We start from the raw sequence: 26,941 nt of genomic DNA on the forward strand, positions 1-26,941 counted from the left end.
ACATTTAATTATATTTTATACATATGCAACACAGAAAGGCATTGTTATTTTGTGTGCATTATAAGACGGCCTTTGCTTTGTACCTATGTATTATAGAAGAACATTCCATAATTTTGCGCCTATGCTTTACAGGAATGAAATGTTGCCATGCTTTATGAAAGCTTTGAAACCATTTAAGGAAATTGTTTAGTCATTTAGTTACTAGAATAAACAGCACAGTTAATATAATCATGTTGTGACTTTTTTGTAGCGTAATTCTAATTGGCTAAATATATTTGTGATTATTTTCAAAAAAAAAATAACAAAGAAACATTTTGTCAAAATAATTCCAGGAGACAATATGTGCATAATACGAATGATTCTTTCAGAAATTAAAAGGAAAGAAAATGAAGTAATAACAAATATTAAAGAATATTGGACGATGTCTTTATAGAATACAAAAGAACTGCATTTGGATTTCGTATTACATTTTCGACAGCAATGAATACCGAAGTCTTATTTCTGTAAGTTTAATGCGGACATAAAGAACAAAGAGAAAGAAAGTAATTTATCTGGAAAACGCAGTGAGAATGATAATGAAATTTATGGAAAAAAAGATATGAAAAAATTAATTTACTTTCGATTGACAAGAGTGCCATATTGTGAACTTAATCTCCACTCTTTTCTCAAGGAGGGGGAGGGTCGTTCGATTACTACAATATATAATTCGCTGATGCATAACTAAATTTCTCGAAGAAAATGATTCTTCCTGTGTTCAGCCAAATGGAATAAAACTTGGTTATCTGCTTCTATGCAGTTTTTTTTTCTTACTTCATGTAGAAAATTAATAATTATTTCGGTCTTCTTTTCTACGTACTATCTAATTATAACACTGACGCAAACCTCTATTCATTGTAAGGGGAACTTGCATTGCCTGGATTCGACGTTGTGCATTCCGAGTACTTAAGATGTTATTCTTTTACAACTTACTTTCCGATTGTTTTTGTAAACATACGATTCGTAAAAAAAGAAAATAAAAAGCTGTGGTTAAAGAATGAGTTTACTGTATATTCATTTATATTCCAGAAAGAGAAGCAAGATTTTTGTAATATTCTAACGCATGGGGAAAAAAAAAGGGTATACACTGTGATTTAATAAGTAAAGTGAAACTAAATTTCATCATTTTTAACTATGCATATAATTAACATCAGTGCAATATCTATCACCAAAGTAAAATTATTGTATAGATTCGTGATGAACGAGAAATTCGCCAAGAATGAATTTCTCGTTCATCATTATCATTCTCACTGCGTTTTCCAGATAAATTACTTTCTTTCTCTTTGTTCTTTATGTCTGCATTAAACTTACAGACATAAGACTTCAGTAATTAGCCAAAAGAAAAAAGAAATAATAAAATTAAAAGATAATAATAAATAAAATATTTCAATTTTCCTCTTACTTCTTTCGTTAGTGAATATGATTAATTTGGTTTTTCCCCAGCATTTTCTTTCTTTCCTTAAACTGGAAAAGTGCGATTGGAGAAATCAATCATTCAAAATTAATATCCTCAATCGCGTTGATATTCTATATATATATAATTTTATTATATGAGTCATCCACAACAGGAAGTAAACCCAGTGTTTTATTTGTAAAATAATAGGTAAAACACTCATCATCTGCAATAGGAAAAATTGAAAATTAATAGGATACGAACACAAAACTAAAGAATTATTCACGGATATTTTTTATCACATAGCACGAAAATGTTATCGAATAAGCTGTGTGGAATATACAAATGAAGTCTATTTCACAGTTTATTATACATAGATATATTGTACAGAGTACATAAACATAAGTAAATGTATAATATAATCATTTAATGAAAGATTTATAGTAAATATAAATAAAAAAATAAAATTAAAAAAAAAATATATATATATACACAGAAAATATACAGATGTAGTTAAATATGTAAATTTTATTTAAATAACTAAGTTTGTTTGAATGTTAAGTAAACATTTAAAAAAAAAAAGCTAAATCTTACAAATATCTAAATGTACTGCATCTGTAGGTACCACTGTTGATAGAGGTACCTGTACGCGGTTCTGTACGCAATACGTTCTGTATTTTTTATTTTTTTTGTTCAAAAAAAAAAAAAAAAAGCACTACGTAAACCTGTAATATATTAGCATTAATACCATAGGTACCTAAAGGTTACATAATGCGAAACTACTCTAGAACCCAAGGAAGAATTACATATACAAATTAAGAAAAGGGTCGATTGCAAAAAAATAATATTCCAATTTAGATATCTAGCTTTTTAATTAAGTATCAAGTAAAGTAAAATAACGTTAGAGCTTTGCGATCCTGTATTACACTTAAAATATTCGAGATGCGCAATAATAATGCTATAGTAATAGAAGACGTGAACTCAGAAAAAAGTTATATATTCGCTTTTTAGTACATTTTTAAGATTTCACCACCACTGTCAGACAATGTTGCTTCAAAACTTGGTTTTTGATACGGATAAGTTGTAAAATTTATTCCGGACGATATATAACATATTTACAATTAATATATTTTGAATTATATTAATGTATGATGCATTTAGCAAATGATAACATTCAATTAAAAATAATAAATTTTAAACTGCATTCGTAAATGAAATTAAAAATAAAAACCAAGGTTATTAAATATATATGTTTTTTATCCATATTTCGCAAATTGGAAACATGAATGAAACGTTCTGAATTGTAAATTGATCACTTATTTAGAATTTGATTTCACATTTCTATATAAATGGAAATAGTATGAACGATAATTTTCTTATCTTAAAAAATGCACCTTTGCTTATTTACTTTCGTTTAATAATACAACTCGGTTAATTAGCTGGTACCTCACTGTAAAATTTAGAACCATTCAGTTAAGAAAATAATGGGGACTTCAACCGCATCTTAATAATGCAATCAGTTACCTCATGATGGTGACGAATGATCGATTTCATCAACGGTTATGCAGGTATCTTCATTTAACTCTTAATAATTTTTATACACACATTTGCAAAGAACGATTGCGTATTTTTGCTAAATTTGGAAGTTCCCTTCCCCGTTATATAATGATTTCAAACCACAACTATAGCGTGTGAATTGCTGTCATAAATTACACTAATATATTAATGTCTAATGACATGCCACTAGACAAATGTCAACAGAGTTGTTCCCTTGCTGATACACGTAGGCATTCTTAAATCGTGTAAACCATACTAGCAGAAACTTAGCATAACTGAGTATTAAGTAATTAATATTCGACAAATTAACCAAAGGTCATTCAACTAGTAGGAACATACAGTCAAATGATCTGAATCCAAAAACAAGCAACCGGAACTAAGTAGGAAACACGTGTGGCAGCACTCGTCTGCATGGACATGTGGCACGCTAGATCACTTGGAGTCGGAATAGAAGCACTTTGAATACCAAAGTAAGTTGTTAGAAAATTTATCACGTTCTCGAAGAAGCCTATAATTAACTTTGATGACGAAACTGAACAGAAAGAGACATTTTAAAATTAATGGGCGTTTCTTTGTTGTCTTTTCAAGGCTTTCCATTGATTGTAGTGATTTTCCACATTTCTATACTTTTGCGATATCGAGAATTCTTCCATTGCTAGGTAATGATAATATTAGAACTAAAGAATTGATGTTTACAAATGTCTTCACGGATTAATCCCTCGTACCATGATTAACAAGGAATTCTGCAGTATAAGAATGTCTTCAAGAAAATGCACGTCTTAAACTGAGATGCTGAATGAGATACATCGAATGCACAGATACGCGTAAATGAGCCGTATTTGCATTTGTTAAAATGCCAGAATGCTGACCAGTGAAACAAAATATGAAAAGTCTATTGTTTATCAAAAATCAAACGATGGAGACAAAGAATATCGCACAAATTTACTCATGCACATAAGACTGTTTAAATAAGTATTGGAGTAACTCCTGTGATTCTAAAGGAATTCAACTAATTAGTGAGATACTACATAAAAAGCAGCACAATCTCGGTTCCTACAGAACAGAAGCTGCATAATCGAATACACTCGTATATGACAATCCATGAAAGTCCATGCTATGGAACTGCACATCACCAACATCTTTTCTGATCTGGTTCACAAGTGTGCAACTGATGGATGCCCGGGATACGCTAACCTGTCATCTAGAACAAGACAAGAAGATAGATCCGTAGTTCTGTGGGATTAGCAACTAGCACGCATTATAGAACACAAATGCGGGATTGGTTATTGGATTATCCAACACATGCCAATGAAATTTGGTTAGGTAGAATAGCATTACGCTAAGCGATGAGCAGGTTTCACTAAATTGCGTAAAGAACTTGGCTAAGTTGGTAGTTAGGTTAGAATATTTGGAGTTTCTACTATGAATGCTTGAGAAATGTAGTATGAATAACATCTAACCTTGTATTTCTTGGCTAAGAAACACAACAAGAACACTGCAGGTAATTAGATCCTATGTTGCCAATGGAACATTAAATTACATCCATCGCTCTCAATCGAAACTATTGCTTAGAGACACACAAGTCCACCTCATAGAAAGTAATACGTTATCAAAAAGAATTTCTGCTAATTCATAAACCTACATCATATGTAGGTTTATGAGGTGGATATTATGTAGATATCCTAAAATAGATGATGTAGATATCCTAAAATAGAATATCATCTCTTTATATTTCTTTTTTGCATACTTTTTTTCAGATTCATGTGCTTTATACAGTTTATCCTAACTAATCAATATGCTTATATTTTTAACGCTACTTCAAAGTCATTAATAATAACCATATCATAGAAAGTAACACGTTATCAAAAAGAATTTATGAATTCTTCTAATTCAAAAACCTATATTATAAATGCATGATGAAGATATTTTAAAGTAGGATATCGTTTTTTCTTTTCTTTTTTTTTTTTTTTTTGCATTTTTTAAGACAAGCCAATTCCTTGGCTTTCATTCTACAACAACCAGATTTCTTCGTGTTACAGCATGCAATGAAAGCGTTCGCATTCCACCCCGACTATTTTTTTTAATGTAAATCACATTATGAAATTAGGTAATGGACGTTTAGTTGATTGTTCTTCACTGTATATTCGTATAGAATTAACATAAGAAACCCAGTGAAATTTCGAAGTGGAAGTATTTGTGTGTCATTTTTGTTTTGTTGGGAGGACAAAACAAAAATAACACACAAATAACACACATTACACTTTTTCAAGTGTTACAGCATGAAATGAAAGCGTTCACATTCCACCCCTACCCAACAAAACTTAATGAACTGAAAGAACGCATTCTCAGAGACATCACTTAAGTGGATATGTTAAGCAGCATCTGAAATACAAGCTGGCTCACTGCGCGTCATTACAAGCATGCATATGAAATCCTTGCAACTTAGTACTTCTCTGAAAAATTTTGTTTGTTTGCTGTTCGTAAACTGGCTTCAGATATAAAAGCACGAGCAATCGATAAGTAACACTAAGAAAATCCAAAAACAATATTAAATAATAATAAAAATATTTCATAATATAGAATTTTAAAACGAAGACAGAGAACGCAGTAATACTAGAAATTAAAACACACTTCATACTATCACTGTATCATGATTTTAAGTTGTATAAAATGAGTAAACATTTACCAGTAATTTTCCCTCCTTTGATGTGTCTGCCCGTCAAGTTATTTCTCGACTAAGCCTAGAGTGAAGTGATTTTATTGAAATTTCGCATATATATATACATATATATATATACACATACTGAAATTAGGTAGGACGTTTAGTTGATTGTTCTTCACTGTATATTCGTATAGAATTAACATAAGAAACCCGGTGAAATTTCGAAATGGAAGTATTTGTGTGTTATTTTTGTTTTGTTGGGAGGACAGTGCATTACACTTTTTCAAGTGTTTGCCGTCTTGATGTTAACACTCACAGTTTCATGCCTCGTTGATCCTTCCCCTGTTGTGCACTGAACGTATTTTGGTCAAGAGAATTAAAAGCAATCCAAGCGTAGAATTGGCCACCAGAATGCGTCTCAGTATCTTAGAGAAAAGTGCTCCCCTCCTGATGCAACTTACCACTTAACCAGCCAGAGGAATCTTATGGACAAAAGAACGCAGGGATGCGAATTGACTACGTCCTTGATTTGATCAGCTGATAAACACTTCCTTATGGAAGTAATTTTAGCTCTACATCTTTTTTTCTCACTTTTTGTTGATACATTTTGCGAAATATAGATACGTGATAGGAAGTAATCCATCGAATTAACGTTTATTAGCTTCACAGCCGTTAAAAATAAATCATTCCTTATTATATTACTTCTGTACATTCTTTCCATAATAAAACTCACCCATAAATAAACGAAAAATAAACAAATTAAAAAATACATCATTATTATCTTAGAGACCTACAATTTCTTATGTGCTGGCTTAAATTTTTAATAACGCTGGCTGAGTAATCCTTATTATATAAAGGGGAAAAGCCAACTAGTTGGCTAAGTCTACGATGTTTATATACTACTCGCTGGCTATTAACTTATACATGAAATATCCTCTCCTGAAAGATATTTTACCTTTCAGTCGAGAATTTTAGCGGATTAATAATCTTATAGATTTGTTTACAAGCCAATTAAACTCTCATCAGGAAGGAGGGGGGGATAATAAGCTTATAAACCTATTCAGACTGTTTAAGAGAAAGAAGCGACATCAGTTTGAAACTAAAGTGTAAAACATTGTAAAAAAGGTGAAGAAAATGCCTTCCATATTACATTACTTTCTTTTAGATTAATCTTAGATCGCTCTCAAATTATTGGTTGCAGTTCTGCTTAGAAAATCATAATTAGATAGACAAGTATTTTGATTTTTCGAAATATTCGAATTACTGAATATTTTAATAATATTTATTTGATACATCATAATATTTTACAATTTCTTAAATATTAGCCATGATTTATATAATTAATTTTAAATTAAAATAATTTAAATAAATAATATTTATTTAATTAGCTTTATCCATTTAAGAACTATTTTCTTATTAATTTGTACTAAGAGTTTTTTAAGAATTTATTCCTTTCTAGCCCGACGAATATAAGATGTTTCTCTCACACTATAAAATGACGGGTACATGCCTCTCATTCTCATAACAATACTTTGTCATCAGATGTCTATCTGTGGGCTAGTTTTAAGATATAGCTGCATGAGACTAACATTCAATTCGAGTTTGGAGACGTATGGATGGAATACAATTGCTGCTGACTGTGGTGGGTTGGTTTGTATTACTGGCCTGGTTGGCCTAGTCAGCAGGGTTTCTCAAACTTTTTCTACGACGGAACACTTCACAAATCCTGAAATTTTCATGGAACACCTTGGTTATTTTGTAATGTATTAATTAATAATTAATTGGTAATTTAGATGATTTTTATTATTAATTAAACCATCATTAAATTAATTTGTGCAGATTTTTATTGACATATCCTATTCTGATCACCAAAAATTTATATTATAAGTACTTACGAGTGAATGCAGACTTTTTCTCCTGTGTGCTGGTAGTTTTCCCCTCCTTTTGTACATCCTGGAGATCTTTGTAGGCTTGAGGTGGATGACTCACTATCTGTTCCGTCACAAACACCTTCAATTAGAGATTTCTTAATACCAAAATTAAACAAAATGCCTTGTCTCTTATTCATATTACAATTTAAATCTGTAGTCCTATTACTTTTTTAAAAAAATCACGGCACTCCGGTTTCAGAACAAGCACTTACACGCTGCAGTACGAACTTGCGAAGAAAGTATTCAGTATTAATAGATTTGTGAACAGGATACAGACTACCCTGATCTTCAATTTCAGTGGAAAAATTTTTTTATACTTCCTTGCTGATTGGTCACTGACATTTGCAACACAGATGTTATTTCGTTCAGTTTTGAGAACACGCCGCCCATTGTTGTAATCGGCTTGCAGGCAATTTTTATGATTGGTCATAAACGACGGTATTCTCTTTCCCGATTGTTGAAAGATTTCGATGTGTGAAAATTAACGATAATTCATGAATATTTCCATGTTTGAAAATATGCTGCTTGGTCACTGACATTTGCTACACAGATGTCATTTCCTTCAGTTTTGAGAACAGAGGATATGCCACCCATTGTTATAATCCGCTTGCAGGCAATTTTTATGTCTCTTTCCCAAATGTTGAAAGGTTTTCGATGTGTGAAAATTAACGATACACAGATGTTATTACGCGTTCTGGGCCTGAGCTTTTTGACATATTCACGAATATTATTCTCCTCAGAATATTTCTACTATAAAATATTTACTCATGAAAAATGCTTACAAAACTGAAATGACAAATTCCACAACTTCTCGCGGAACACAGTTCGAGAAACCCTGGCCGAGTGGATAGCGTATCTTCTCTCGAGACAAAAGGCTGCGGGTTCGAATCCCGCCGTGGATATGAATATTTGTGACTGTCTGTGGAAATACGAATGGTGGTCGGCGGTAGATGGCGTTGGTGTAGTTGCGGTCAGTTGCTGTTTGAATGGTGAAGAGAGTTGTAGTGCAGATGCCCTCCCTCGATGAGTACGTGGACTTCCTGGAGGTATCAAATAATAATAATTTTTAAAAAAAGCACAAAAAATCGCAAAGATGCTGGGATTCACTTTACAAAGTTTCGATGATATCACACCACAGACATTGTTTTCATGTAAGTTTTCACATTGCAAACCTATAATAAAAATATCATGTAGAAACACTGTTTTTATGTAACTATCTAAAACAGTATAAAAACAAAATGAGAACACTGTCCCGTTTGTAGGTGGCCTGAGGTGTCTTGAAAAAATTCTATACAAGTCCCCTTGAATAAATGTAAAAAAATGAATAAAATTGAAGAAATTAATAAAAATCGTTAGTGCACCCACGATTCTAAATTACTTTTGACATTTATTGGGCGAGAAGAATGATCGAAAAAAAGCAGTGTAATGCAACAATTCCTAAAATTAGCAGAGGTATAGGAATTAATCTTGTGTCGAAGTTCATGCTTCATTTCTTATATTTAAACTTCCAAATATAAGAGCATTATTCACCATTCTTTACGTATAAGTCCCTAAGGCACAGTACTACGAAGGAACATGAATTTTTATAAGTTTATTTTATTAATGATAAGGCCGGTAATCTTATTTCTACAGTATGTTTTCATCAATTAAATTGCTCTCTGTTCATTTTGCAAAAGAAGAAAGCTGACTTTCCGAGAAGAGATGAAACCTACCCTTTGGTATAAGATTAATTTATTTTCATTTTTAATAAAAAAAAAAAAAAAAAAAAAAACATTTCTAATGTCAACGGGCATCTTAAACTAGATTCTGACTAATCTTTTTTCGGAAAGGTATTTAATCCTATCAGTTGCACTGAATAGGATAATACTGGTTTATTGGTCATTCAACAAATGACTAAAAGAACCCACGTTATCTTAAAAATCATAGCAGAATGAAAATGAGCAGATATGAGAAGTTTAATATTGCTTTAAGAGGATTGATATTTATTAATGTCATTACTGTTAACTGATTATATATATATATATATATATATATATATATATATATATATATATATATATATATATATATATATATGGTATTATTGTTATCATTTATGTATTTCGAACATTACGGTTGACTACATTGTTGACAATGAAGAATTTTTACGATAATCTTACCAGTAAAATGTTAGAATACCACCACTGTATGCTGAACTTTTATTCTTATTTGTATAAATTATGACTATTTCTCTAATCACTGTGGTACAATGCTCACTGTAATTTACTACTAAATGTTTCTTAATTTCATTATATCTGCGAAAAACTTTATTTTTACACTATGAAAAACATAAAAATACATAATAATAGGAATCGACCACCGTGCATATCATTCTATCTCTGGATGACTCTTTAGTGGTAATGTCCAATGCAATGAATTAAGTGGCAAAGTACTAGAAAAATTGGAAAAAAGAGAATTAAAGAATGGGTAAATAAAAATATGACACTATAGGAAGGTCAACATGGCTTTGTGAAGGGTCGGTCATGATTTAGTAATTGACTAACATTTTATAATAGAGCAATTAGATAAAGGAAATGGCCACACGATGATTTCGCTGGATTTTGGAAAGGCATTTGACAGAATACCATGTGGGTGGAACTTTTTTTTGTAACTAATTTGTTACACAAATTAGAACAAATTGGGATGGATATGAAATTGTTTAAGTGGATAAGAGGGTGGCTGCTGGACAGATATAAAAAAAAAATGGTATATGGAGAGGCAGAATCAAGGCGAAAACAGGTGAATAGTAGTGTGCCACAAGGTTCAGTGCTGGGGCCATTGCTGTTTAATTTGTACATAAATGGTACAGGAAATGACCTGACAGGAAATATTCAGTTAATCAAGGAGATGTGGAGAGTTTGCAGGACGATTTAAATAGGCTGTCAGCATGAGCAAAACTAAATGGGTGTCAATTTAATGTGAAGAAAGGTAAAGTTATGCATTATGGTAGTGTTTCTCAAAGTGTGGTCCGCGTCCTCCCGGGGGTACGCGAAAGGTCTTCAGGGAGTACGTGGCAATTTACGGCTATGCATCATTAACGCATGGAATCATATTTCTCATCAAATAGTGCAATTAGATACAACCGGGATAAAAGCGGCACTAAGTAATGAATCACATCCCCCTCCAATAGAAACTGCTATATAGACTCAAGCAAAACCAAGTTGCTCCGGCAACATATGGTTTTGCTTGACACCACCCCGTCGTAAACGTGTTAAAACTAAGAAATATATAGTGAATGTGTTTCAGATATTATGGAATTCGGTTGAAGGGAACTCAACTGTTGAAATGCTAATTTGCTTTGGTTCGCGCGATCTTTTGTTAATACCGCACTAATCAAATGCACTTCTTCACAGCTGCTCTACGTATCTCAAGTCTTGTAAATTATTGGTAATTTTTGCTTGAAATAATGGGGAAAAAATGAAGCTATTTGGGTAGATGACTTTGACGATGTACACAAGGTAACTGTTCTCGATGCCAAAAGTAGCGATAGCGAGTAGGAGGTTCTTCGTAAGTCACACTATTTTCATTTTTTTCCCCCTGAAAACTTTGGTTTCCGAAAATCCCCACATATATCTCTCACCACGATTTTTTAGCTTTAATTTTGAGAAAAAAGTGAGAGTTATATTCGAGTAAATACGTTAATTTTTTTAGCTTTCAAATTCTTAAATATGAATCATTGGTTAAAGATTGGATTTATAAAACTCACAAAAGAGAGAGCAATATAGCAAATACAAACAGCTGTAAGCAACAAGAAAACGTTGATATTGCATCTGAATCAAATGAAATTGATAAGGATGTGTCGTCTGACATCTCTAGAGAACCAACTAGGAAGAAGATGAAAAATCTTCGTAAGTATGATATGAATTACGTGAAATGTGAATTTTCATGGATTTTCCAAATTTTGTTCTATTAAAAATAAATCATATTTTTTGTTTACATGAACATATAATTCAAATAAAATATACATTTACAATGAAATATACTTTATTTATTTATCATTTGATAAGGGAGAACTTGGTAATAATGAAAATTTATGAAGGGGTACGCGGATATCTGAAGTTTGAGAAACACTGCATTGTGGTATAAATAAATTACAAGCTATGTATCACATTGATGGCACTATACTTCAGGAAACAGATGAAGAGAGAGAGAGAGAGAGAGAGAGAGAGAAAGTTAAAGTTTAGAGGACATATTGCCAAGGTTGCTAAGGTAGCCCATAAGATTACTTGCCTAGTGAAGAACACATTAAGGCCCACATCTGGATTAATGTGCTCAATACTGGGCCCTGGGAATGAGGAAGCGGTGGAGAGAATTCAGAAAGGAATGTCCAAGATGGTGAGTGACTTGTAGAATTCTTCCTATGAGGATAGATTGAAGGTGTGTGTGGATTTCAGAAGTTGGTTGATAGGAGAAAACACGGGGATATTTTAGAAACATTTAAGTTACTTAAAGGATTTTATAGAATAGATGCAGGGGAAATGTTTCACGCATGACTGGAGAGACCAGAACAAAGGGTCATCCCTGGAAGTTGAATAAAGGGTGGTCAGTAGGAGTGTAAGGACTAGATATTTTGTTTGGAGAGTGGTGAATGAGTGGAATGGGATACCAGAGTCAGCTGTGAATGCTTTGTCTGTTAATGGGTTCAAGGAGAGGTATGACAGATTGCGTTGATAGATTGGGTCTACGAATTATCTTTTGGAATTGAGCAACTGATTTTCACAGCGAAACATAAAGAATCACGTGGGAGAAAATTCACGGAAAATGATTTGGATAAGTTAGCTTTAATGAATTATATTTAATGCACAAAAAACTGCCGACTCCAAACTGATGGGAAAAGGCACATGAAGAAGAAGAAAAGTAATGCACGAAAAGTTGGACATTTTATTTTAAATGTAAAGATTTTAGCTTATGTATTATCAAAAAGAAGCATTATGTTAAGATAAAATTGACTGAAATAATTTAAATTTGTAGCAGTTACTTACCGTTTATTTAAACAAGAATGGATAAGTTTTGCGTCGGATTGATTAACGTTATTAATTACAAAATAAAAAAAAAGTCTGGAAAAGTGATTTAAATTTTTCAATTAAGAATAATTTAGATCCGAAAGAAATATTAGCAGATTTTGCCTTTCATTCTCGATCTAACGAATACTGGTTTTTGAAGAAAAGGTGACCCATTCATAAAGTGACAAACGCAAATATCAACTTTGCATACTCAGAATTTTGAACAATTATCAACTTTGAGTCAGTCGAAAGCGGACATATACTCGATATTAAAACTTGTATTAGTTTTTTGTAAGAAGGGTTGAAGAACTTGTAGTTGAACACCACAATGGAGGGGTCTCAAAATGTTAAAAAAAAAAAAACATAACATCTACGCCATATGTTGCTTCCGTAATGCTAAACTTGTCAGATTTCCGTAACCGAAGACGTGAAAATTTAACGACTAGCTGGAACCCTCTCCTTTTCAATTTGACAAGAACAGTGGCTGCTGTACAGAAATCTTATGTATACATCCTCGTCATTCAAGTGGTGGCGAAATTGGATGTGAAAATACGTCCTTTCTAGATTCGAAGTGAAGGGCAGTTTACGATACCTAACACTCCTGAACTGTTAAGGGGATAAAAATCCCTTATTGTTTTTCGGCAAGTAAGCGAAACTAAGATCGAAAACTACGATCTGAACGTTTCAGATCGTTCAGACCGTAGTTTTCGATCTTAGTTTCGCTTACTGGCTGAAAAACAATAAGGGATTTTTATCCCCTTAACTTATCAACCTCGCCAGAAAAAATAGCCGTTTTGGCTTTTCTTCTCCTGAACTCTGTCCAACTTTTGTTTATACGTGTGGAAAACATGCGTAAAAAATGTTGCGAAACATGCTGTAAACTTAGTTTTATGAAGCCTGTGTCGAGTAATTTTTATAAAAGATAAGATGATATAAAACCTTAGCAACTTCCTAATTTCCAAAATTTCATATTTCTTGATAATATCGCATATACTACAAAAATATGGCCCACTTAAACAGAGACAATGCCATTTTAGTTGGCTGCTACAAAATGAGCGTTTTACGTAGTACGGCCTTTTTATTTAAACAATTCATTTACAAGCAGAACAACTCTTGCTTGTTTTAACAGTTTTTGCAAATGCGAAATAAGCAGAAATAATTCAATGGGCTTAATTTTGGAATTCAAGCACGCTACATAAAACGATGTACGATTATATAAAAACGTAAATGTTATTAGCATGTTAATTTCAGCTCTTCGTTTTTCCCCACATATAAATCTGTAATTTATCTGCTCGATAATTTGTAGCTGTTCCCCACTTCAGTTGTTTACTTTCAGTCCTTTTGTTATGCTCATGTTATAAATGCTACTCGTAAATCTTAAAATGAGTTATTTCACGCCTTATTTAAATGCCACTTCGTAGAATTTTATTACCCAATAAACGTGAATGGAGTAAGGGATATTACTATGTGTGTCCCTGCTCATAAAGATTCATAAGATCTGTTTGAGTTATCTGAAATGCAGATTTTGCTGCAAGATATTATACTTGTGAACGGTTAATAACAATAATATAAGTTTTTATTATGATTAATAAAAGCCGAACTTTTATCAGAGATTACAGTGTATTGTTAATGTATCTTCCATTCTTTTTAATAAAATAACATGTATTTCTTCATCTCTAAAGGCGAGATATTTTAAGGGTAAGAAAATGACACTTCAGTTATTAAGGATTACAATTATATAATATAACGCATAGCTAAATCGCAAACTAACATCTACAATATTAATGTCTACTAAGGCAGCTTATACCGAACTGTTTTTATGTATATTTTAATTATATACTCAAAACCGCGGTGCCATTATATACCTACTTTCTATGGTGTGAAGTACATGATTTGATCATATTCCTTATTTACAGTAAAGTGATTTATTATTTGCAGCGGCTTGTTTACAATTCATCAGCGCTTTAACCTATTTGTTCTTATTATAGGCTTATCTAGATTACCTCCACTAATTGAAATGCCAAAATATGGTACAGCATAAATATTAATTTTATTATAATTTGATAATGCGTAATTATAAGAGTAATTATTTTAAGGAGAAGACAATCAAAATTGTATCGATGAATTAGATACGAACATCATGCCTCCAAAATTAGCAAAAACAACTGACGGATGCAAATGGATGAGAGCTTCAATTTACAGATGTAATTTCAACAAGAGACTATAATTATGAATAAATAAAAGCAATTTGATAATTATAATGCAATCATCCCGGTAGGAAACAGTATTCGTGCAGTTGACACAAAACCTTAAAGGAAACGTAAGCTGATTGCGATCTGCTCTTACAGGAACTGTTCATTGCAAACATCTCTAAAATTAGCATTTAATTGTATTATGAGATTTTAAGAGAATGACATTTGTATAATTTTATTCAGATGTGCCTGTAAAACTATAGTTTAAGCAAGACAACGCTGAAAACATTTTCCATTATGAGAATTAATTGGAAAGCATATTTAAATGACAAGAATGGAGAAATAAATTTCGACTGCGTACATATTAGAACAAGTCTGAATTTATTCATTATTAAAGCTATTGTTGATAAATGAGTGCTGTGCAAGATTTGTTAATGTTCTAGAAAGCAATAAAATATTTTTTTGACTGAACTTGCGTAGCATATTTCAGGCTCGACTAGCATATCTCGAACATAAAATGAAAAAAAAAAAAGAGTAATAAATGAAATAAAATATATTAAGCACATGTCAAGCTCTTCATATGTACTAACCTACAGTAGTAATCTTAATCTTTTCTTTTCGTACTAAACCTTAGAATATGTTTTTCATCAATAACAGTCGATTAATATTCGTTATCACCCTCACGTGGCAATCCTTAGGAATCTGACCTATTCTTCACTGATTTCTTTTCATAAAATTGGCTTAACTTAGGCAATAAATTAAGATTAAGTGAATATTACACCAATTCATTAGAAGGACTTTCATCAACCAGTTTGAAACTACGCAGCTTACTTGAAACCAGGCATGTCTTGAAAATGTAACAGGTTTGATGTCTAGAGTAGGGTTTCCGGGCTATCAAACGTCTAGCCATATGGCATTAATCTCCTCGTGATAATGAAATTCACAATATGTGGTGGACGGAGTGTCAAAAAGGAAAAAAGAAAACAGTCATTTTTCTCTCTCTTAAGATAAAGATGGCATCTGGTGGTGGTAGCGGTGAGGTTTTTTCTTTTTAATTGTTGTTGAAAACAATAGGTGTCTGGAAAGCATCTTTTTTTTTTTTTTTTTTTTTTTTAATGTTGGGCCCATATACGAGAGGTTGGCTGGTCAACCTACAGTACGTTAGTACCGTATATGGGTCGTGGGTTGGGAAAGGAGAAACTTTTTTACATTTGATTTGAAAAGCCTGTATGTTGTATTCCTTGGGAAATACGTCAGGGGGAAGACTATTCCACAGTACCGCAGTAGCAGGGATGAAGGAGGAGAAAAAGAAACTTGTTCTGTGGGTTTCAAGGTGTACTATGAAAGGATGTTGGGCGGCAGCTGGACGTGTTTCAATGGGCTTAGGACAGAGTGGAGGAATTACCGATGCTGTTTCAGATGGGTCATTTATCAAATTTCCTTTATAAATCTTCGTTTCATTTTAAATGGGATTCAAACGCAGATCTTTCCAACTAAAGTGAACGGCATTCGTCTGACCAAGCGAAGAGTATAGTCAAACGTGATATTTCTTATAAGTTTTGTCGCTAGGGATGCATATTTATTTGCTCTTCAAAACCAAGATCATGAATAGTTTCCACACCCCTTGTGCCTTAAAGCTGGAGATTAGGCTAGGACTGTGTTTTAGTTCTTTTGTAAATTTATGCCAAACGAAATTATTACACGATTTACTGATCCATGACTGACAGAAATAATATAATAACGAACTTTTCATGACTTGGACCGAACTGCACCGTTAAAAGTCATTAGTTCTTCCTACAATAATCAGAAACAGAGCCATGCGGTTGTTAGGCATTTTCCTTTGCTTTAGGAAATTCATCACTGACTAGTACATTTTATTGTAAATTTAAATATATGGTAAGTTTTAAAATATCATGAAAGCATTGATAATAATCGGATTAACAGAAAGTATACCGTTTCACTAGATAAAGAAATGTTTCTAAAATCCTAGTTTTTATTATTAATCAAGTAGCTCATTGCTACAATGGAATGAATAAGAAATCCAAAACCAGTGTTATGTTCAATACAATGTATTTATAAGAAACTGAAAAACCTAACTTACTTAGATTTTACTTGGAGAATATTTGTTATTATTTCTGTTTTCAAGCATTTATATAAACCAGCTCTTATTTAAAGAACTAAGGAGTTTTAAAGAAAAAACAATAAAATTTTCTACTGTGCATACAGGTGTAAAATTTAGTAATTTAAATTGTGGATCTGAAATTAATAAAATCTAGAATTGAATCGATGATTGGAAATTATGGATTTCCAATAAAAGCTAAATACTCAACACATAATTCAATTAAACAGTCGAAAAGATATTCAGAATAGCATTACTGATTGGTAATACGTTAATGACTGCTTCTTATTGCAGTTTGCGTGAGATACAGGGAATATCAGTATTAAAATTGTGGAAAGCAGTGTGGTTTTTAATTATATTAAAAGTTTACAGCCCACCTGATCTTTGGCAGTTATCCAACAGACAATTAGTGCTCCTGTCATTGTTGACTGATGTCATCCAGCTGACAGTGTAGCACATCTGCGCTCAGGAAATAGAGAAATTACTGTATGTAGTGTGTGGTTAGAATTTTAAGTGAACTTAACAAATCAACATTTGGAGAAACACCCACATAATTATTAATTTTATCTATTGTTTCCAAGGTTGACAAATGAAGAATGAATTTGGAATTCATGTTTCCGATTCTGCAGAGGCCCGTATAACTGAGTTTAAACTTTCGGAAACAAATTAAGCATTGAATATGCTGACCACGTAATTAAAAAAAATGCAACGTAGTTTACTAATTACTGCATACATCTTCATGTATTAAATTCCTAGTACCGTGATGTCGTTTTTTTTCCCGCCTCACTTGAACAAACAGTGCCCACCCTGGCGACCACACCTCAATGCTTTAGTGTTCTATTTATCATTGGGACGACGATGTGGCATGGGAGTGCCCCGTCGTTGTGCTGTTTTGTTGAAACAATTAGAAATTAATTAGAAATTGTTCTGAAGATCTCAACCACGATAGAGCCCTTGACGTTTATGACAACAGCAACAACTGAATCGGCTGATGGTATAGTATTGAACTCCTATTGTATTTCACCATTTGGATTAAAAGAAAAACAAATAATCCAGTATTAGGCATTTTCTCACTTCAACGGTATAATTTTCAGGTATTTTCTATTAACGAAGACCTATCGTTCGATCTGCCTAAATCGCATTGCATTTTATCACTACAATAAGACATTTGTTACGGAGGTGAACTAAATTGGTAATAGTTAAATAAGACAATTTTCCTAGGAAAAAAAAAAACGCAATCTTTCATTGCTTCGCCTATTCTTTATTAGTCCGTTATTTATTTAAAAAAAAAAAAATATTTATTAGCCTTATCTATCGGATGATTGTGGAACATGATTATTTGCGCACGTAGACTTGCTGTTGTCATGGAAACGTGTACAAGCTGTCTAAGCTGATAACAAACAAAGCAATTAGACGAGTGATAAACGAACTTCTAGCAAAGATCAGCATAAGTAAAACTACTTGATGTAGCACAGACAACAGACGTAAATGAAAGATTCTGAAGACGACATCGGTTAGGTGCTAATTTTGAAGAACAAATTTTGAACACTATCGAAAACGCATTCAACATCAAAAGCATAATTGGTATCCAAAGCTATTCATGATTCTTCTTGATGTCTTTCTCTTCAAAGACCAGAGGAGGTAAGCAGTGAGTTTATCTCTTCTCGGTATGGTTGAAGGTAATTTGTATTGGTCTAGATAGCAAAAGAAATAATAATACTCTTAGTCTGATGTTATAGTGGTAGTATTTGGATGTGTGGGAGACACATGGAAGGGCATAAATTGCGCTCCGTATTCTTGGAGAGGGAGTACTGTGCTCGAATACCATTTAAGCAGAAGGCAGGTTTTCTGCATTAGACCTTCCAAAGCTGAATTTTTTTCAGCTATTGCGAGCTACTGTACGGTCCAAGGATAAAGCTAGTTTTTATTTCGAGAGCTGTTTTTGATCCCCCCCCCCCAATCCGGTAATTTTAAGCGAAATATTATGCTTTTGCGCTTATTCTGAGAGTAGCAGTTGCCATAATTACAGTTATAATTTTAGATACTGCTCAAAATATCTGGGATATGTCTTACGCAATCGCGTCGAAGAACATCACGATTGTTAATATGAAGGGCGCTTCACCACTTTTCCTGTAAAGGCACTCATTATTCTTGTAGCTCAGTAACTCACTATACAATCCTGAAAACGAGTGAAGTGTGATTTCAAAATATAAATGGATAAATATAAAATATATCATTTATTTTGCGCAAAGAGAAAATAAGTCATTTATTCCGAGACCTACCATTATTTATGGAGTAACCCGATATGCAAGACTGTGTGGTAGTCTTTCTGGAATAGAGTCTTTTCTCATTGTCAGTGGGAGCGTACGTGCAAATCCTCTTCTCGACTACATGAAGCTAATTCTTAACTTTCTAAAAGTACGATTAAATTTTGTATCTTAGCCATTTCTGGATATTTTTGTGTTTGCATTTTGTAAGAATGCTTTGGCTAGTTTCCCAAATGAAACATAAACCTAAATTTTGTTCCCATCTTTAAGATTGAATTTTATTATAATATTTTGTTTATTATTTTCTTGCATAAAAAGATTAGGAACTCTTATAATGCGTTTAAATCGAAAATACGCTTTGGTTAGTAACAACTTCTAAGCCTAGACAACTGTGCTCTGGCATTCAGGAGAACAATGGAAACAGAAGTTTTTGATGAGAAATAAGCAGGTGCAATGTCGAACGATCGCAGGGTATTTACACGGCTCAGTGTAATAAAAGAGCTCTTAAAAGATGATAATATAATATCAAAACCTGAAGGCTGATTGCTATTAATAATAAAAGGTTTTTTAAAAGATTGCAATTGATTTAATTTAGAACTCATTGAAATTTAATCTGAAAATATTCTCATGATTTTCGAGGACTTTATAAAACAGGATAACTATTAGTAATAAAACGATAACACAGTTCAACTATAGTTGTAATCAAGCTAATAACTAGAAAACGAATTTTATGAACCTCTAATGAGAAAAGACAAATAAAAATAAGAGAAGGTGTGAGATGAAAGAAAACAGATTAGAAATTAATGCTATATTCTCGAACATAAAAATGTATGCCTATAAATGGATTCTAACTCAGTTTATGCTTGATTTGTATTTGATAGTATTCAATGGAATGTATTCAATTAGATTGACCCCAAAAGAGTATGCGATTATATATCAGTCTAAATTATAAATATATACTGATTCAGATTAAAATCGCATTAAATATCTTTAATACGTAAATCTTCTGTTAATCGAGTAACATTTTTAAGAATTAAAATGAAGGCTATGCCTTTTGCTTAAAGTTGAAGGAACCCTTGCATCGATCTTACTCTTCTAATGTATTTACCTTCGACAACAACTTCGTTCTCTGCTCTGTCCTCGCCAACGTTGTTAGCTACAACACACACGTACTTCCCGCTGTCAGTCGTCTTCACGTGCTGAATAATAAGCAGTCCCTGATTCTGCCGCACACGCTGTCCGCTTTCTGGTAGAGAGAGATGCCCATCTTGCAACCGGTACCACTGATAGTTCGGAACAGGGTAACCCTGTGCAATGCACACAAGCACTGCTTGTTGATTCTCCGCGACAACTCTCCGTCCGCTCTTCCTTGTGATCTTTGGAGGCTGGCTTTCTTGTGGAACTGAATGCAGAGATCAAAGAAATAAAATTAGTTTCCTCAAGGAAAGCTCTCCAAATAGAAAAACAAACTTCAATTTAATTGAATAGACGTGCTTTTACTTAAAAATAATATATATATTTTTACCTGGATAATTCATTTAAGTCAAATTTTTCATTATGTTAATTAGATCAACAGAATAAACGCACTGAATTCTCATTATATATAATCTACATTTTGAAAAATAATTCATATTAACATAATAGCTTATGATTTAAGAATTAATGACTGGCAATTAAACACGTGTCTATAACAATGCACTAATGCTAAACAATATTAGTTTCACGATATCGCTTTTTTTGTTGTTGTTGCTCTAAGCTTTTTCCCCCCGGTAGGTGTGAGAAAAACAAAAATGAAATGCTACATAATTTTTATTCAGAATAAACAGTTTTTCAGTGCAACTACAGAGGATGGTGTGGAGAAGGGAATGAAAATTTCATATTACAAAAAGCTAAAAGAGATTTTAGCAATGTGACAAAAAACAATTTCATTTTAATTATAGAAAAATCACAAATATTCGTATTTCTTATAATGATCCTGCATATCTTATAAAATTCATTATCGAAATGTGATTATTATACACAATATTTTTCAACAGTATTTGTAATTTCCCTTAAAGCAGTTTATTTTACAGTCTATTTTTGTTGTCATTAAATATTAAAGACATGAAAACTGGACTACTTTATTAAAGTACGTAGCGGAATGTTTGTCTCACGGGTCGCTATTGCGAAATATCCAGTCAATCCAGCATTCTAGAGCTGTGGCATTATCAGAGAGCATTCCTGCTGTGAAAAGGTATATTTCTAGTTGGAGGAAATGCAACTAGACCTATCAGGCGGTAGATATCCACCTCCCGATGAATTATCAGAATCTTGCTTATTGCGGACATGAAGTGGCTAATGCTATGTTGGTTCCTCAGAGGAGGGAGTTTGATTTTTGTTTTCTCTCCCCACAGTCTTCTAACATGCAATATGAGCGACACTCTTCAAACGCATGCCGAGGATACTGTTTACGTACAAACCCTACATCTTAAAGTGTACAGCAGTAATATATTTCCGCAGGATGGCCGATCAGCATGCAAAAAACAAGGATGGTGTCGAGATAACGTTGTGGTATGGAGAGTAAATTCTATCAGCATTACCAACACGTTTAAGGGTCTGTTTCCTCCCACTGCATATTCCCCTCATGCTTTTCTCTTCACATCTTAAACACTAACATGACAGTTAATCCCACAGATGTGACTAAGCTTAAATCAAAAAAAAAAAAAAAATCCCAAAATCCAGTTCGAACACCAACTTAAATTATGCGCACCTACAGACATTCAAAACTTGCTATTTTAAACCAAATTATTGTCACAACCGCCAGTTCATCTTAATTGTCAAAATTCCGCTGTTCATGATTCTTTCCACCAAGAAGAGCGTTATTGATGCTTTTGTGTGGTCTGATATTCCTTCAAAGAAAATACCTAATCTTGACTATTCTCTTTGTGTTTAATCTGTGATTAAAAAAAATCTTGGTTCTTCTCCACTTTCGGGTTTCTTTTCTCTGACTGGCGCTTTCTCCTGCCCTCCCTAGAATGAGCACCTCACTTCTATAGTAACATCAGCTTCCAAAAAAAATTGGGTTCTTTTTTGCTCCAGAGGCTACTTTTCATCTTTCTATTATTATACTTATGGATATTCACAATCCCTCCTACTTGGGTACTTCTCTCACATTTGGGGTGATGTGCAACAAAATCTTTCTTGATTCCGCTCAGAAGAGAGCAGTTTGGCTAACTCTCTCTCTCTCTTGACAGATTCTCGAGTCTGTATCATATAGATCGTCAATTTTCACATTGCACCTCTTCTACAACATTTCAATGGGCATTTTTCAGTAGAAACGCCATTCATCATACTTTTCCAATTCTACTGAACATGCAGAATAATAATGTAGCTACCCAACATTCTCAAATTATTTGACAAATTCTGGAAATTTTTTTGAAACCTTCAAACATTTCAAAACGATTTTGAAAACAAAATGACGATCAGTTAACCTTGAGATTATTCATTCAAATCTTCAGCAATAAAATCAGCTCCAATTTGACCAGTGAATTTATAGGACGTAAAACTCTACTGGTGTTACAAGAAAATAAAACGAAATGGCTAATTACTACTTGATTCTCAGTATTCTGGTGGAAATACATGACTAAGTTCTTTGTCTATTAAAAATCCCCAAAGTGTCCGCCTTTGTTTCTAGAACAGTTTATAAAGTAATAAGAATTATTTTAAATGGAGCTAAAGTTCGAGTGAAATATCGGAAATTCACGGAACACTATGCAAATATTGATTAAAAAAATAAAACTAGTACAAAGGACTATGAGATTAAACAGTGAATGTTATTATTCCGGAGTGCTGGAGATGCTTAAATTTAGTGAGCTCAGTGAAAGTGCTCATGGTCCCCGGAAAAAAAATCAAAAGTGCGTCTAAAACTGGTAGATAGGGACATATAGTAGAAGAACCCAAATTGTCACCAATATCATCAAAATATCTGCATGATGATCAAGTAAACATTACCGATGCATAATGAATAATTTTTAGAGTTGTTCTAATTTTTTTATGTACCTTCCAAAAAAGAATAAGAGATGCACGTCAATTTACGAGTAATTTAAGAGATGCACGTTAATATCTAAGTGCTGTACGATTCTCGTAAAGCACTTGGATAGTTGCATTCAAAAAAAAAGATAACATGACAACAAAAGTTAGTTTTCTATATTATGAAACCTGCTACATTATATTTATCCAATTATTATTATTATTTAATGATTTCTCAAAATTTCAGCAGTCAGTGCTAACACTTCATTGAAGACGAATGTAGGAAATGAATAAATCATACACAACTACTCGAAGTCGATTTGTAACAATATATGATTTTCATTCAAGGAAAATCCACTTCCAAAGCCTGTGAGTCCGATTGTCGATCGCAGCTAACGTTTCCTGCAATCATGCTATTTTTAGAAAGGTTGATCCCATTGGCATGCTTAGAACACGTAAGCCTTAATTTCGTATTGTTTTCTAATAGTTTTCACATGCTGTTCCTAGACTAATAATACTAGCTGAAATTAAGGAGGAATATTAGTTGTAATCAAACATTTTCACACGATAAACTAGAGACTTATTTCCATTAAAACAATCGTCTTAAAGAAATGCAACACATAAAATTATTAAAAACAGAAATTCCATCACGTGCTATTGTGAAGTCATAACGAAATAGGTACCGGTGCTCTACCGCTGTTTATGAAAACAAAAAAGTCTTTTAAAGAAGTAATAACTTGTATCCTTCTACATTTGCTTTCTCATCTAGTGCTATTTCATAAAAAATAAATAAATAAATAAAAATTGGTTTTTCATTGCAGATTTTGAATCTGCCTTTCACATAATAGCATGAATTGGTCAATTCCGAAAGTTAACATTCTTTAACGGAAAATTGTATATTGTAATTTGATATATATGCGTGTGTGTGTGTGTTAAAATATATTTTAATTAATACCTAGTAAAACCAGCTACTTGTTGATAAACGAGAAGCGAAATTCTTTAACATAAAACGTCAACACAATTACAAGAGAATACGTGAAAGATCTGAAATGGATGTGCATTTGTATTCAGTATAAGTGGAGCTGGACGCATGCTTTGAGAGAACTGTGGAAAGCATTATTTCTAATTCATAGCGCTTTTTAGAAATTTTAAATATAACACTAAATGAAATGATGATTAGGTATTATTTCTAGGAAATTCCCATGTTACTCCTCTTAAAAACTATTATTTTTACGGCTATTTTTGCCTGTCTTCGTTTAGGAGTGTCCCTTATTTTAAATACATTGGCTCTTTACTCAAGAATTATTAGGGTATTATGAAATGATGATGTTCATCTTCCGGTGCGGAGGGTGAGGCAATGATTTTTACGTTATGTCAACAGAATGAAATGGATTTTTCCTCTACATGAAACCAAACCTACCGGGTGTGAGGGAACAACCAATCTTCAAAGGCACGCCGTTAAGAATTCTCAAGAACAAAATTTTATAATCCCATATCTCTGTTAAATACATCTAAACAGGATTGCATTCTAAGAATCTGTTTTCTCCATCAGACAAGTGAATACTCCATCAGTTGTTGGAAGACAAGAAAAAAACGCACAAAACTTTTACCGCAATAAAGAATGTTATTCGGAGGTAATTTCCGGTGTTCGTGAGCAATGATCAGGAAGAGGCCAAACAAGCGATTGCATCTTCATCACCGCGTGACGAGCATCATAACGCAAATAATACCTAATAATACCGAATAGCTTATTTAGACGGATGAACACCTAAAGGTCAAAAAGAATTATTATTAAAGAAACTAAGTATAATTAAATATCACATGCTTCCGACAGCAATCGCAGTTGTCATTATTATAGATCGACCAAATTCTTGAAAATATTTTGTCATTTCGATATATTACGAAGCAATCGTCCAGTTTCTAGGAAATCATTTTGAAGCCAAGTTAAAACGTAATCCCCTCCGTTTAAGTATATCGAGTGATTAATACAAAACTATTGCTGTATTATACTTAATCACCTCGAAGTAGACTTGTACATATATTTATGAAACCTTTATTTTTACGAAAATGTACATCCTCAAATAAATCGAAGGGTATGTCAGTCCTATTGTTCAATTACATTCTTCTATGGCAGCACACTATCCATTTTAACTGATAGATGGATATTGCCTACCATTTGGTGATTAAAATTACTCATAATATTGTATGCAAATTTGGCATCAGGATAAAATGTAACACTATCATAATATTTTTTTAGATGAACTTCATGGCTTATAATTATGAAGATACGGTGTCGTAACTGTACAAGAGCGATTAAATGTACAAGAGAAATAACTTATAAGGGTATTTATGCCATAGAAAGGCATCATATCAGTTATATAAGCTTGCAAAGCATTCCGAGAAGAGTCGTTTATTAGTTTTTCTTACAACACTCTCACTATTTTATTGTGACTGTCTAAAGTGGCTCTGAATATCACTATTTAGTGAAGTTCTATTACTCAATACTATTCCTCAATTAAATTGATGGCTTGAGTTTTCCACCTGCGCATAATATCCGTACATTTATACTCGTACCAAAATCATGTTTCCACTTCAAAAGAACTTCAGTTGTAGTAAAGACAGAAATTAAAATTGGAGGTCAGTCTGAGGGATGGAAAATCCTAGGTTTCCACGAGAAAAATCCTAGGTTTTATTTATTTTGAATTTTATTTATTTATTTTTATGTATTCTACCCACGAAAGGTGGTAAAGATATAGTACATTGGTGTTGTGAGTAGGCTAAGCGTTAGGCAATCCAGATTTGTTCTGCACTAGAAAGCAATAATGGCACTTTTTTTCGAGCATCCAATAAGGAGAGTCGTGGGTTTCATAGCAAGAGATGAAAACCAGTGATTTAAATTCCACCGATGGAATTCCAACCATGCTGTTTGGATAGTACTCAGGAATTTAGACTTTTTTTTTTTCAATTACATGTCTCGCTTATCACCCCTAAATTGTCCATTTATAGAAATTATTATAGCAATTCCTGTAAGTATAAGAATGAATTTCAAAAATTATTCAAATATTAAATTAATAATTTAAATGGTTACTTCATTACAAAATAACGATAAAACTACCATGGGTTTGGACTTCAAATAAAAAAAAAACGCTTTTCAATTCTCCCAACATCATTTTGTTGATCTTAATTTATTTTCCAGTATTTTGGTCGACTGAAGTGCTTCTTCTGTGGTCTTATTCGAAATTACAGTCTTCAGAAATTAAGCGTATATGCTTGCTACATTTATTTATTATTTTTCCAATTGTTTCAACCCTCCCCTACATCTGCACGTCTGATACTAAATATTTAGAACGTTTTCAGGCCATAATTAACGTGAAAAACGTTAGATGTATATGATAATTACAACTTGTCGTAATGCTTCACGAGTGACAGAATTCCGCTTTAGCTTTCATTTCACACTACGATTGCCTTAAAATTACCTTTCACTGGAACATACACATTATGTTGTGACGGATTTTAGTATGTAATTAATTAATAATGCAAGAAAAAACACTATTAGAAAATTAGTTGTTGGTACAGTCCCTTGCTTCGGTGAATTTATTAACGCTTAATTTTCCAACGTTGCTCAATGGAAATACTAACTAGCTTTTGTTTAACTAATTATATCGTGAGCTGAATAATTTGTATTTATTAGATTTTCAAAGGAAAAGCTTCTGTAAAGAGAAGTAGATAGTCGT

General features: G+C 32.7%; 1 protein-coding gene across 7 annotated transcripts in view; it reads right to left on the reverse strand.

Moving 5' to 3' along the window:
- Positions 1 to 26,941, reverse strand: part of LOC150094601 (cell adhesion molecule Dscam1-like) — an 823,608-nt gene that overhangs the window by 227,622 nt on the left and 569,045 nt on the right. For all 7 annotated transcript variants that reach the window (XM_090411254.1, XM_090411255.1, XM_090411256.1 and 4 more), the window contains one exon: positions 20,308 to 20,601. In XM_090411254.1, the coding sequence (XP_090267380.1) occupies positions 20,308 to 20,601 (294 nt within the window). The remainder of the gene's footprint in view (positions 1 to 20,307; positions 20,602 to 26,941) is intronic.

The sequence above is a fragment of the Typopeltis vanoorti genome, chromosome 21 (genome assembly GCF_054136105.1).
Source record: "Typopeltis vanoorti isolate ZY-2024b chromosome 21, IOZ_Tvanoo_1.0, whole genome shotgun sequence".
In the NCBI taxonomy this organism is placed as follows: Eukaryota; Metazoa; Arthropoda; class Arachnida; order Uropygi; family Thelyphonidae; genus Typopeltis; species Typopeltis vanoorti.